Source organism: Lynx canadensis, chromosome B3 (genome assembly GCF_007474595.2).
Source record: "Lynx canadensis isolate LIC74 chromosome B3, mLynCan4.pri.v2, whole genome shotgun sequence".
In the NCBI taxonomy this organism is placed as follows: Eukaryota; Metazoa; Chordata; class Mammalia; order Carnivora; family Felidae; genus Lynx; species Lynx canadensis.
In genome coordinates this window covers 70,106,006-70,118,476 of record NC_044308.2, presented here as the reverse complement: position 1 = coordinate 70,118,476, position 12,471 = coordinate 70,106,006, and the positions used below count along the sequence as shown (strand labels likewise).

Here is a 12,471-nt window from a genome sequence, read left to right as displayed (position 1 = left end):
GTCATATAAGATAATCTCAAAAAGGAAATTCCTCTTGCCAGTGAGGGGGAAGGGCCAGTGAATATATGGAACATTTATGAGTCATTAATTCTCAGTCAGGCTAATTGGTTTCATTTCTAACGATACAATCTATAACTATTTGTCTAGAGCAATGATGATGAACCCAAAACAGACTGAATCTCTCTGTGTTTCTCAATCCCTTGAAGCTGCTGAGGATGAAAAGAGAGCCTGCGCAGGTACATGGAAATCCCATCTTTAATTCTCCAGCATCTGGTTCCATAAATTACCTCCTCTTTCTATGTTCTCCACTATTTACTTCTCTTTCAGTTGCCATTTCCTTTGTTAACTCACCTGATTTGACTGATTTTCACTCACATTGGTTATTTCCTTCTGGTCTTATTCTCACTATTAAAATTGTATTATAAGATGTATTTCTTCAGAATGCCTTGGTCTTTGTTAAAGTGGTATGTGAAGTACTTTGACCTTTTCATCTACTTTCTCCCTAAATATTAGTATCACAAAATAAAAGGTAACATCTATGTCTTTACTATTCTATTCCTACTATTCAATATGAAAAGCATGCTAGCTTTATCTTTGCCAGAGGAATTAAACCACTGTTCCCATGGTTTCCTGAAAATCATCAAAATTATTTAGCACTTATTATATAGCAAATAAGTGCTTTGCTAGCACTTATTATATACCATAGCATTTCTCATGTTTTCTTGTTTCAACTCATTTAGTCCTCAAAACAATCATAAGAAGTACCGACTCTTAGTGTCTACCTTTAACAGAGGAAGAAATTGACCCATAAGGCAGTCTGGTAACTCACAGAGAAATCACAGCAGGTAAGTGGAGCATCTAGAAACACAAATAGTTTGGCCCCTGTGTTGGTGCTTATGCTGTATATTGGAAATGGCTCCTATATAAGTGTTCTGATTCTCTCAACTGATTTTGATACATTTGATTTTAAATTTTAAAAAATACTACCTGTAAAAGTATAGGAAGTCAAGTTGGGGATAAAGAAACAAGCATAAATTTAGTTAAAATCCCACCACCTATATGGCCACAGATGGTAGCTATACTTGGGGTGAACATAGCATAACCTATAGAGATGTTGAATCTCTACGCTGCACAGCTGAAACTAATGTAACATTGTGTGGTAACTATATTCAAATTAAAGTAGAATTTGGGGGCAAATTCTAAACATCCGTTCATGCAAATGTCATTTGTACTCTCCTCCCCCAGTAAAAATATTTTTTTTCCTCTCTAGTTTTCTGAACTTACTGATATCTTCCCATGCTAGTTAATGTAGATACCTAATAACTCTTTTAAAACTAGATATATCCAGGGGCGCCTGGGTGGCGCAGTCGGTTAAGCGTCCGACTTCAGCCAGGTCATGATCTCGCGGTCCCGTGAGTTCGAGCCCCGCGTCGGGCTCTGGGCTGATGGCTCAGAGCCTGGAGCCTGTTTCCGATTCTGTGTCTCCCTCTCTCTCTGCCCCTCCCCCGTTCATGCTCTGTCTCTCTCTGTCCCAAAAATAAATAAACGTTGAAAAAAAAATTTTTAAACTGGATATATCCACATAATCAGTCCCTTATTAACAAACATTTCCTATTATAAGAAATGCTAAAGTAAAATAACATTATGCATTTTGTCTATTTTCTTTCAATTAATTCCAAGACATAGGATTCTGAATTACAGTTAAAATATTTTTTACTCTTATGACTCAACTGCCTTCTGGGATGACTGTACCACTTCACATCTCCCATCAGCTGAGAATGAGAAGCACTGGTTCCCCAAACCTACAGCAGCAACAGGTTTATTCTGTTGAGGAGAAAATTTTAAAAAATGGAATCTGCTTTCTGAATTTGAAGTAAACATAGAAAGACCTCTTCAATCTCCAGTTTTAGATATTAACTCGTACCCATTTTATTAAAACTTTACAATTTTATTTTTACACTTAAGCCTTCTAAGCATCTGGAAGCTACTTTGCTATAAGAAGAATACTTACAAGTTTACTTACAAGATACTTACAAGATACTTACAAGTTTATGTTTCCAATGTTGAGCTTCATATTTAATAACCATCGAATACTCTAATTTTAGTATATAGCCTTCCATTATCCTATTTAATTGCAATGCCTTATTTATCATATACTAGGTTTCCTAATTTGTACCACATTCTTAACTGGGTTTCGTTATATTTATCTGTTCAACTTCAGTTAAATCAATCATTGTTTAATTAGTATGGGTTTATGATATATCCCAATCTCCTTTACAGAAAGTGTTCTCTTTTCTACCCCCTAGCACCCACTTCATTTCCTTTTCACAATATCTCTGGACTTTGAAATGGACATTTGGATCACTCTGTAATGCTCCACAATATTTCTGCTTGGCTTTTTTTTTTAAAGGTTATTTATTTATTTTGGGAGAGACAGAGCAAGTGAGGGGGAGGATAGAGAGAGAGGGTGAGAGAGTGCTGAGCCTGACGCTGGGCTCAAACTCACGAAACTGTGAGACCATGACCTGAGCTGAAACCTAGAGTCTGATGCTTAACCGACTGAGCCACTCAGGTGCCCCTCCACTTGGCTTTTATTTTATTTTTTTTTCATTTTTTCATTTTTTTAATATGAAATTTCTTGTCAGATTGGTTTCCATACAACACCCAGTACTCATCCCAACAGGTGCCCTCCTCAATGCCCATCACCCACCCTTACCCACCCTCCTCCTCCCCCTCCCTCCCACCCCCCATCAACCCTCAGTCTGTTCTCAGTTTTTAAGAGTCTCTTATGTTTTGGCTCCCTCCCTCTCTAACCTCTTTTTTTTTTCTTCCCCTCCCCCATGGTCTTCTGTTAAGTTTCTCAGGAACCACATAAGAGTGAAAACATGGGAACTGCAATTATTGCTCAGAATAGTTCAGTGAGAATGGCTATTTTTACAACTTTGAATCTTTTTTCTCTATTTACATGGTTTCATTTCCCATTTCAATCTGCATTTCAAATGTTTCAGAAAAGTTCGTTTTTTCAATAGAATGCATATGTTGCACAATTATTTCGCTTATAAAGGAGACCTTTCTAAATTGTTTTATTTTATTAAGTTATTATTTACTATTTATTATTTATTATGTTTATTAAAATAATCCTGACTTATTTTTTTCATTTAATTACAAATTATTGAGATGGACAATTACATGATTTGTGAATAATTATATTTTTGATATCATCCTTTCAAGAACATTACTTGATTTGCTCTTTCTGCTATAGTAAATTATTGAAACATAATTCTGCAAGCTTCCTTATTCATGTTCTTGATTTTAATGTTTCATCTATAATCAGACATTGACTATTGGTTTAAAAATTATATTTAAAATATCATATTAAAATATTTCTTAATCCTTCCTATTTTACTAAGAGTTTTTATCAGGGATCAGCTTTGAAATTTATCCAGTGATTGTTTAGTACATTCATTCCCTATAATCTTTATGGAAATAGCCTCTGAAATCAAGTATTGTTCATCTCTTCTCATGGTCTTTATGTGATATGCTGTGGGATCAAAAATTTTCTCTTGATAGACCCACATAGGAAAACCACGTGATCATTTGATCTGTGGATAGACAGATATGGAAACAGACTGTAGAACAGACTGGACATGGAAAAAATGGAACAGAGAGATCATTCATGAGCCTTTTAAATTGGGAGCCTTTTCAAGATGGGAAAATATGTAGACCAGATGTAAAGGACAAAATGACAATAGAAGTGGAGAAGGAAATGAAATGAGAAATAGTTGAGAATAAAGTTATACAACTGGAGCTAGAAATGAAAGAATAGAGTGCTACCCAGGTATCTACACCAGACACTGGAGAGAATGGTAGTGATATTTATCAAAGCATTGGAGTAAATTAAAATATTGTAATTTCAGTTCTGACATATCTACTTGATGATGGAGATGGAACTTGCATTTGTGTATACCACAGACTGCTTTGGATATATTACTCTGGAGCAAGGGATAAAGCTACAGATTCAGAATTCAACATGTAGGTACTAGTGAAAATAAGTAAACTAGTATTGAATAAAATCTTTACCCCTCAGAGCAATGAGAATCTTTATGAGGGTTTTAAAAAGATACAGGCGGAGGTATGTGATGAAGAATTTGCATTTTTAAGTCCTTCCTATTATCAGACCAAGGTAAACAGGCATAGAAGACTTTCCTGAGAGAATGGTTAAAAGAGGTGTTGTCAACACACTTAAAAATAAAATACTTAACACAGACTCTGAGTCACACCAGAAATTAAGGTGAAGGAGAGTAAAAATGATTGCTGTGTTAGTGAAAGTTATAGAGAGGTCAGAAAGGCAGAGAAATAATTAGGGAAGGGCTGTTATAAAAATGATCTAATTGCATTCAACAAATTAACAGAAAACCTGGTTTATAGTGGATCAAAGAAATTACAGCTTATTTTTCTCACATTATAAGAATAAATCTGAAGGGACATTATTGCAGGCTTTAGTTAAATGATTCAACATGCCTTTGGTTTCTAGGTCCTCTCTGAATTTTTACTGTATTATTTTATTATATGGGCTTTGCAACTTTGTGGTTTCTGCACCTTTAAACATATCATTAGCATTAAATGCAAAAAAAAAAAAAACCCACAAAAACAAAAAACAAAAAACTAAACAAAACAAAAAACCAAGACCATGAAAAGAACCTTCTCTACATGAAGCTTTGTCTTTTCATTTGGAAGGAAAGCTCTTCAGACAATATTAGTTTACCATTGAATAGTTCTGGGTCACATGCCCTATATTAGATTAATTCATGGCCAAGGAAAATGGGTTTACAACAACTGTTTTATAAAAATCACGTATAGATCATGTATAAAAATCATGCTGTCAACTGGAGATAGAGCTAATGTCTTCTATAATCTAGAGATTTAAGCAAACTACCAGAAAAAAATGAAATTTCTGTTGGCAAGAAGTGGGAAGAAGATTGGCTTTAGAAAAGCCAATGAGGGGCACCTGGGTGGCTCAGTGGGTTCAGCATCCGACTTTGGCTCAGGTCATGATCTCACGGTTTGGGAGTCGAGCCCCACATCAGGCTCTGTGCTGACAGCTCAGAGCCTGGAGCCCGCTTCTGATTCTGTGTCTCCCTCTCTCTTTGCCCCTCCCACCCTCAAAAATAATAAATAATAAACATTACTTTAAAAAAAAGAATTAAAAAAAAAGCCAAGGAGCCAAGAGCAAAGGGAGTTACAGAATAAAGGGCATGATAAATATCATCACATCCTGCAGAGAGATCAAGGAAAATGATGCTAAAAATTGATTACTGTATGATGTATTCAGATTCCAGGGGTTCTTCCTATGAACAAGGAATTTTGGAAACTGAATTGTTTTGGCCTACTGGCAAACAAAAAGTGAGGACCGCCAATGAGGAGTTAGGAAGAGAAAGAGAATTAGGAGATACAAGATTCAGAAACTTGATTTTTTAAAAAAGAACTAACTATGTAAATAGGTAAAAGGAAGCAAAAAAGTTGAAGAAAGTTTAATTGATCAATCCTTAGGGAAGATCCATGGTATATGGGAAAGAGCCAACCTTCAAGAGCACAGAGCCATGGTCAGAAGTATGGATCATGTTGTCCTACAGCTCTGGGTAAAAGTCCTGGCTCTGACACTTGATCCCTCTAAGACTCAGTTTCTTCATTAGTAAAATGAGTCTAAAAAAAGTTTTCCAAATTGAATTCTGTGGGGTTTAAATGAGATAATGTACTTGGTACAAAGCTTTGCATGGAGGATACATCAAAAACATGTCATCTATTAATATTATAATTGTTTAATTAACATTTTTTACTTACTAAGCATTCAGTCTTTGTATCTAACATTTTCATTGAATATAGAGGCATGTACCCATGATAATAGTTATGAATCAAAATTATGAATAATCACAATCTGAGCACCTGATTTCCATGGAAAATTACACACACACACAAATTTAAAAACAAAACCAAAACACATATACAAGGTGAAACAAGGTGAAAGGCATTAAACAATTTTGGCCTAAAGATCTCTATTTGACCACTGAAATAAATTCAGTTAAGGAAAATTAGCAAGTTTAGTGTGAGAATATTAATGTGAAGCTGACAGTAGTAGCCGAGATTATTCAGATGGGAGAACACGTAAGTAAGTGATCAGGGAAAGGTCTAGAATTCCTTGAGAGGTAAAATAAAAGGATCTGAAAATGTAATAGAAGGGAATTAACACCATTTACCTCCATCGAAAATATTAATAATTTTCTTCCCTTTTTATGTTATCATTCTCTTGATCACCATAATGTTTTCATATCCTTAATTTTTTTCTTATCCAATTAAAGGATTTCTAATTGGGGATATGTACCCCAAAGAAAAAACTAGCAAGAAATAGGAAATTTACACTTGTACCACTGATTCTGACTTTTAATCATTTTCTATTCTCAGGTGATTTGAAAATCAGCTCTTCTGCCCCAAGTCAATGGATGGATTAAATAATTCTATGGTTTCTGAGTTTGTGTTGCTTGGACTCTCTAGTTCTTGGGAAACTAAAGTTTTTCTTACATTAATATTTTCCTTGATCTATTTAGGAATCATCCTGGGAAATCTCTTCATTGTCTTTTTGGTAATTTTTGATTCTCATTTACATTCTCCTATGTACTTCCTACTGGCCAATCTGTCCTTCATTGACGTGGGGGTTGCCTCTACCACAGTCCCCAAAATGATTAGAGACCTTTTAAATGAACACAAGATAATTTCTTTCCAAAGTTGTATGACACAGATATGCTTCATCCACATCATGGGAGGAGTGGAGATGGTGTTACTCATCGCCATGGCATTTGACAGGTACACAGCAATCTGTAAGCCTCTTCGCTACCTGAACATCATGAACCCTAAAATATGTGTTTCATTTGTAATTGCTGGCTGGGTCATTGGGGTGATCCATGCTATGTCCCAGTTTGCTTTCATTATAAACTTGCCCTTTTGCGGTCCTAATAAAGTAGACAGCTTTTACTGTGACTTTCCCAGGATCATAAAACTTGCATGCACAGATGGAGCCAAGTTTGAGTTTATTATTGCTGCCAACAGTGGCTTCATGAGCATGGGCACCTTCTTCCTGCTAATCCTTTCCTATATCTTTATTTTGGTCACTGTCTGGAAACGTTCTTCAGGAGACTTATCCAAAGCATTTGTCACTCTGTCAGCTCACATCACTGTGGTGGTTCTATTTTTCACTCCATGCATGTTTCTCTATGTATGGCCTTTCCCCACATCGTCAGTTGATAAATACCTGTTCATTGCTGACTTTGCTATCACACCCATCTTAAATCCCATCATATATACGTTAAGAAATAAAGACATAAAGGTAGCCATAAAAAGATTGAGCAAATAAGGACATTATGTCAGACTCTGCTAACTGGTTCTATCATTGGAGCTCTCAACCTATACATCCATCTGTCTTTTATATATTTCTACCTAGGCATCTGACATTTAAAACAGACATAAACTTAATATATTTTCTACCTCACTGATCAAAATTCTACTCCTCTGTAGAGCATTTATTCATTACTTTGGTTAGTATGGGAGATGTGAATCTACTATATAAGGGTATTATTTTATTATTTTAGCAGACAGCAGTGGTATCTACTAAATAATATTTTATGATTGAAACTGTGATTATTTTGACAATAAGTAATATAAGAAAATCCCTTCTGCTTCCCATAAGGTTTGAAAACAAAGTACAACCCAGCTCTGGGGAATGTCAGGAACCATTACATTGAAGGGTTATATATGTAGGAGTAGTAGCTCTACATAGTTACTTAGGTTGGTTTCCCTTAGAAGACCCTAAGACAAAATTGTATTACATGTAGTTTATTTGGAAGCTGATTTTAGGATTCATTAGTAAGGGAACAGGGAAGCGGTACTGAGAAAGGAAAGATGCTTATGTTGCTATAACCAGAGTGCAATCCAACTGTATTCCTCCAGGAGACTGTAGAGATTCTGTGATTTAGAATTGTCCCAATTGAAGGGCAAGGTATTCGAAGTATTTCTTCATTTGTATTAGGTGCATTAACTCCTTGGCCTGTCCAGTCTTTCCCACCGTAAATACTGAACATCTATTTTAAGAAACAAAAGATAAGCAATGAGATAGCCTTTCTGGTGCTGATAGTGAAGAACCGTCTCCAATAAAAGTACACTATGGGCACCTGGGTGACTCAGTTGGTTGAGCGTCTGACTTCGGCTCAGGTCATGATCTCATGGCTCATGAGTTCAAGTCCCACGTGGGGCTCTGTGCTGTCAGCTCGAAGCCTGGAGCCTGCTTCAGATTCTGTGTCTCCTTCTCTCTCTGCCCCTCCCCAACACACTCTGTCTCTCTCTCTCTCACTCTCTTTCTCTCTCAAAAATAAATTAACATTAAAAAAAAAGTAAACTAAAAGCAGCCTCCTAATACTGCTTTGTAACTGAAAGAAGTGCTAATTAAACATTTTCCTCTAACAGAGCCAAACTGGTAACTGAGCACAGAGAATTCTGTGATAGAAAACAGTTCTCTGCTTTCAATGTGCCTCATCAAACCAGCAGTTCAAAGTGGGCCATTCAGAATCCAGGAGCATGGTTTTGCAAGTCATGACCAGCCTATGGGATCAGGTCCCACAACTGGCCATCATCTGCTACCCACAAAAGACTTCCGACTTCCTCAAGAATGGGAAGTGAAATCTTGGTTCCACACAAAAACTGTAGACATTGATGAAAATAAAATTTTTCTCACACCTACAGAAACTTAAACTGAAAGTTTACTTCCAACTCTAGGACTGTTATACAGTAATTAAATTCACTTTGAATTTTTGGCTCCAAATTTCAGAAAAGGCACATTATCAGATGATGCTCTCAATTTAGGGAAACTCAGTAATTAAGACATTCCAAGAAACATAGCATGGATAATCAGTCTATAAGCCTTTCTCTACCCACAACACAGATTTCTAACATTTCCTACTCTAGAAGTTACTTTATATGATAAATACATCTACCTTGGGAGGATAACAGTATCTAATAAAACTTGCCCAAACAAAGTGTATTGTTTGTTTTATCATGTTTTGACTGTATTTAGGCCCTGGTTAGATTTTGGAATCAGCTCTATATCCATGAAGAAAAATACGATCACAGATAATGACGGTTCCAAATGTAATATATCTTATACTCTATAATAAACTCTTCTCTCTTACTTCTCTTCTTCCCTCACATTTAAAACAGTACTTCAAAACCAACCACCATATATACCAAATCAGTTTTGGAAGTTTTAAAAAGTTTCCAGAAATATCAAGGGTTTCTTCTCAGGTAATTCCTGGAACATCTGGACTCTAAAGCAAAGACCTTCCTGTACCAAAAGGGATGCCTTCTGTATAGTCTGAGAGCTTCCTATATATTGAGGGAATATTCTAACTTCATGATTCACAATTCACCTATATTAAGAGATGGCTCTGACAGAATGTCAGTTACCAGAAATTTCCAAACAAAAAATTGGTTGCTAATGGTATTCATTGCTAAAAGTTTATGTCAGGAAGAACCTGAATGAATCATAGGGAAGGAAGCCTCCAAAATGCTATGAAAACAGTTATTTTCCATGGAAATAAAATTAAGCTTTTAGAATGTAACAGAATCAGAATGGCACCTTAGAAGTAGAGGTCACAGGACCTAATATGGTACCCAAATCACGCTGTTTCCCAATTCTGTGACTTCAATTAAAATATGCTGAGATGTAATTTTTCAACATAAAATCCATTTCATTAGGTATGGATAGAGATTAGGTATTACAATGTGAATGCAAGCTCCTAGCATGTTAACTGTAGTCAGGTTCTCTTTTCCTGATCTTTTTTTTTATCTCCACATGTTTACCCCCTCTTTAATGAAAGTTCTATCTTGACTATTTTAAGATAAAAATATAGACTCTAGGAACCTAAAGATAAACTTCTACACCTTAAACATCCTGTGTTTTTAAATTTTATTACCACAGTATTCTTTATCTGGCTATTAACATAAATTAATTTTATAATATCATCACTACCCTGTGATTTTTAAATCAGCACAAAACACTAGTAACACATTTCAAGGAAAGTGATAAGGGGAGAAACCAGGCATGGGCTTTGGTGTAATCTGTAGCAGTCAGGGTCTCTTTCATCTGAAGTGTCCAGAAGTAAGTAGGCTACGCTCTATGAACATGGTCAATAAATCCGTTTGACTTTACTAGAGAAAATGAGATCCTTCCAACTGCCTTTTTGTATGCTGACAAACAAGCACACTAAAATGTAGCTCACAATGCCTTGCTTTACCACATACCCACAGGAAACAGCAGTGATTAAAAAAAAAGCCATAAATGAAAACTTGACAAAGTTATATTAACCAGGGATGGTAGATTCTGTCCCAGCCACCATGGTCATACAATTAACCCAAACTGATGTAATTTCATTATAAAATATATTAAAGCTATTTTCACAATAAAGTTAAATTTTAATTAGGACACAAAAAGCTACAGCTAACATAAAAATAAACTACAACAGTGACTTTAATATTCTGGACTAAACGATACCTAAGACCCAAACTGGGAATGAATACCCCACTATGATTAGCCCCAAGCTGAAATAATTATTACAAAAAAAATGTTCACCAAAATACTACAAGCAAGAGCCTAAAAGTCAAAGGACTTGGCAGGGCTTTCTATCTCTTCAGAAGAGCCTGTTCTACAATTGATAAACCCAATAAGAGTTTGCCAACTCTTGCAAATACAGTCTATATACCACCACCTTCAGCAAACCCTAAAATTATAATAAGCATAAACATTAAAACTTTAGGTCAAGTTGTAGCTTATGGGACAGAAAGAAATGGGCTATGATTTGTATTTCCCTGATGATGAGTGAAGCTGAGCATCATTTCATGTGTCTATTGGCCATCTGGAGGTCTTCTCTGGAAAAATGTCTATTCATGTCCTCTGCCCATTTCTTCACTGGATTATGTTTTTGGGGGGTGGAGTTTGGTGAGTTCTTTATAGACTTTGGATACTAGCCATTTATCCAATATATCATTTGCAAATATCTTTTCCCATTATGTTGGTTGCCTTTTAGTTTTGTTGACTGTCTCCTTTGCAGTGCAGAAGCTTTTTATCTTGATGAGGTCCCAATAGTTCATTTTTGCTTTTAATTCCCTTGCCTTTGGAGATGTGTCGAGCAAAAATTGCTGCAGCTGTGGTCAAAGAGATTGTTGCCTACTTTCTCCTCTACGATTTTGATGGTTTCCTGTCTCACATTCAGGTATTTCATCCATTTTTATTTTTGTATATGGTGTAAGAAAGTGGTCTAGTTTCATTCTTCTGCGTGTTGCTGTCCAGTTCTCCCAGCACCATTTGTTAAAGAGACCATCTTTTTCCCATTGGATACTCTTCCCTGCTTTGTCAAAGATTAGTTGGCCATACATTTGTGGGTCCAATTCTGGGTTCTCTATTCTATTCCATGGGTCTATGTGTTTGTTTTTGTGCTAATACCATCCTGTCTTGATGATTACAGCTTTGTAGTAGAGGCTAAAGTCTGGGATTGTGATGCCTCCCACTTTGGTCTTCTTCAATATTGCTTTGTTGGCAGGAATGCAAACTGGTACAGCCACTCTGGAAAACAGTGTGGAAGTTCTTCAAAAAATTAAAAATAGAACTACCCTATGACTCAACAATAGCACTACTAGGAATTTACCCAAGGGATACAGGAGTGCTGATGCATAGGGGCACATGTACCCCCAAAGTTTATAGCAGCACTTTCATCAATAGCCAAATCATGGAAAGAGCCTAAATGTCCATCAACTGATTAATGGATAAAGATGTGGTTTATATATACAATGGAATACTACTTGGCAATGAGAAAGAATGAAATCATGTCATTTACAGCAACATGGATGGAACTGGAGAATGTTATGCTACATGAAATAAGTCAGTCAGAGAAAGACAGATACCCTATGTTTTCACTCATAGGTGAATCTTGAGAAACTTAACAGTAGAACATGGGGAAAGGGAAGGAGGAAAAAAAAAGTTACAAACAGAGGGAAGGAGGCAAACCATAAGAGACTGTTAAATAGAGAGAACACACTGAGGATTGATGAGGGGTGGGAGAGAGGGGAAAGTGGGTGATGGGCACTGAAGAGGGCACTTGTTGGGTTGAGCAATGAGTGTTGTATGGAAGCCAATTTGACAATAAATTATATTTTAAAAAAAGAGAAAGAAATGGGCTATACCTCTATTCTAAAAACATTAAATTTGGGGCGCCTGGGTGGCGCAGTCGGTTAAGCGTCCGACTTCAGCCAGGTCACGATCTCGCGGTCCGTGAGTTCGAGCCCCGCGTCAGGCTCTGGGCTGATGGCTCAGAGTCTGGAGCCTGTTTCCGATTCTGTGTCTCCCTCTCTCTCTGCCCCTCCCCCGTTCATGCT

The 12,471-nt window shown here is 36.4% G+C and overlaps 1 protein-coding gene across 1 annotated transcript; it reads left to right on the top strand.

Moving 5' to 3' along the window:
* Positions 1–6,493: 6,493 nt before the first annotated feature.
* Positions 6,494–7,405, top strand: LOC115517163 (olfactory receptor 4F21-like). The gene has a single exon (XM_030320281.1). The coding sequence runs from the start codon at positions 6,494–6,496 to the stop codon at positions 7,403–7,405; it is 912 nt and encodes a 303-aa protein (XP_030176141.1).
* The last annotated feature ends 5,066 nt before the right edge of the window (positions 7,406–12,471 follow it).

Excerpts from the sequence above, each read along its gene's own strand:
- LOC115517163 (XM_030320281.1), top strand. The coding sequence starts at position 6,494 with ATGGATGGATTAAATAATTCTATGGTTTCTGAGTTTGTGTTGCTTGGA.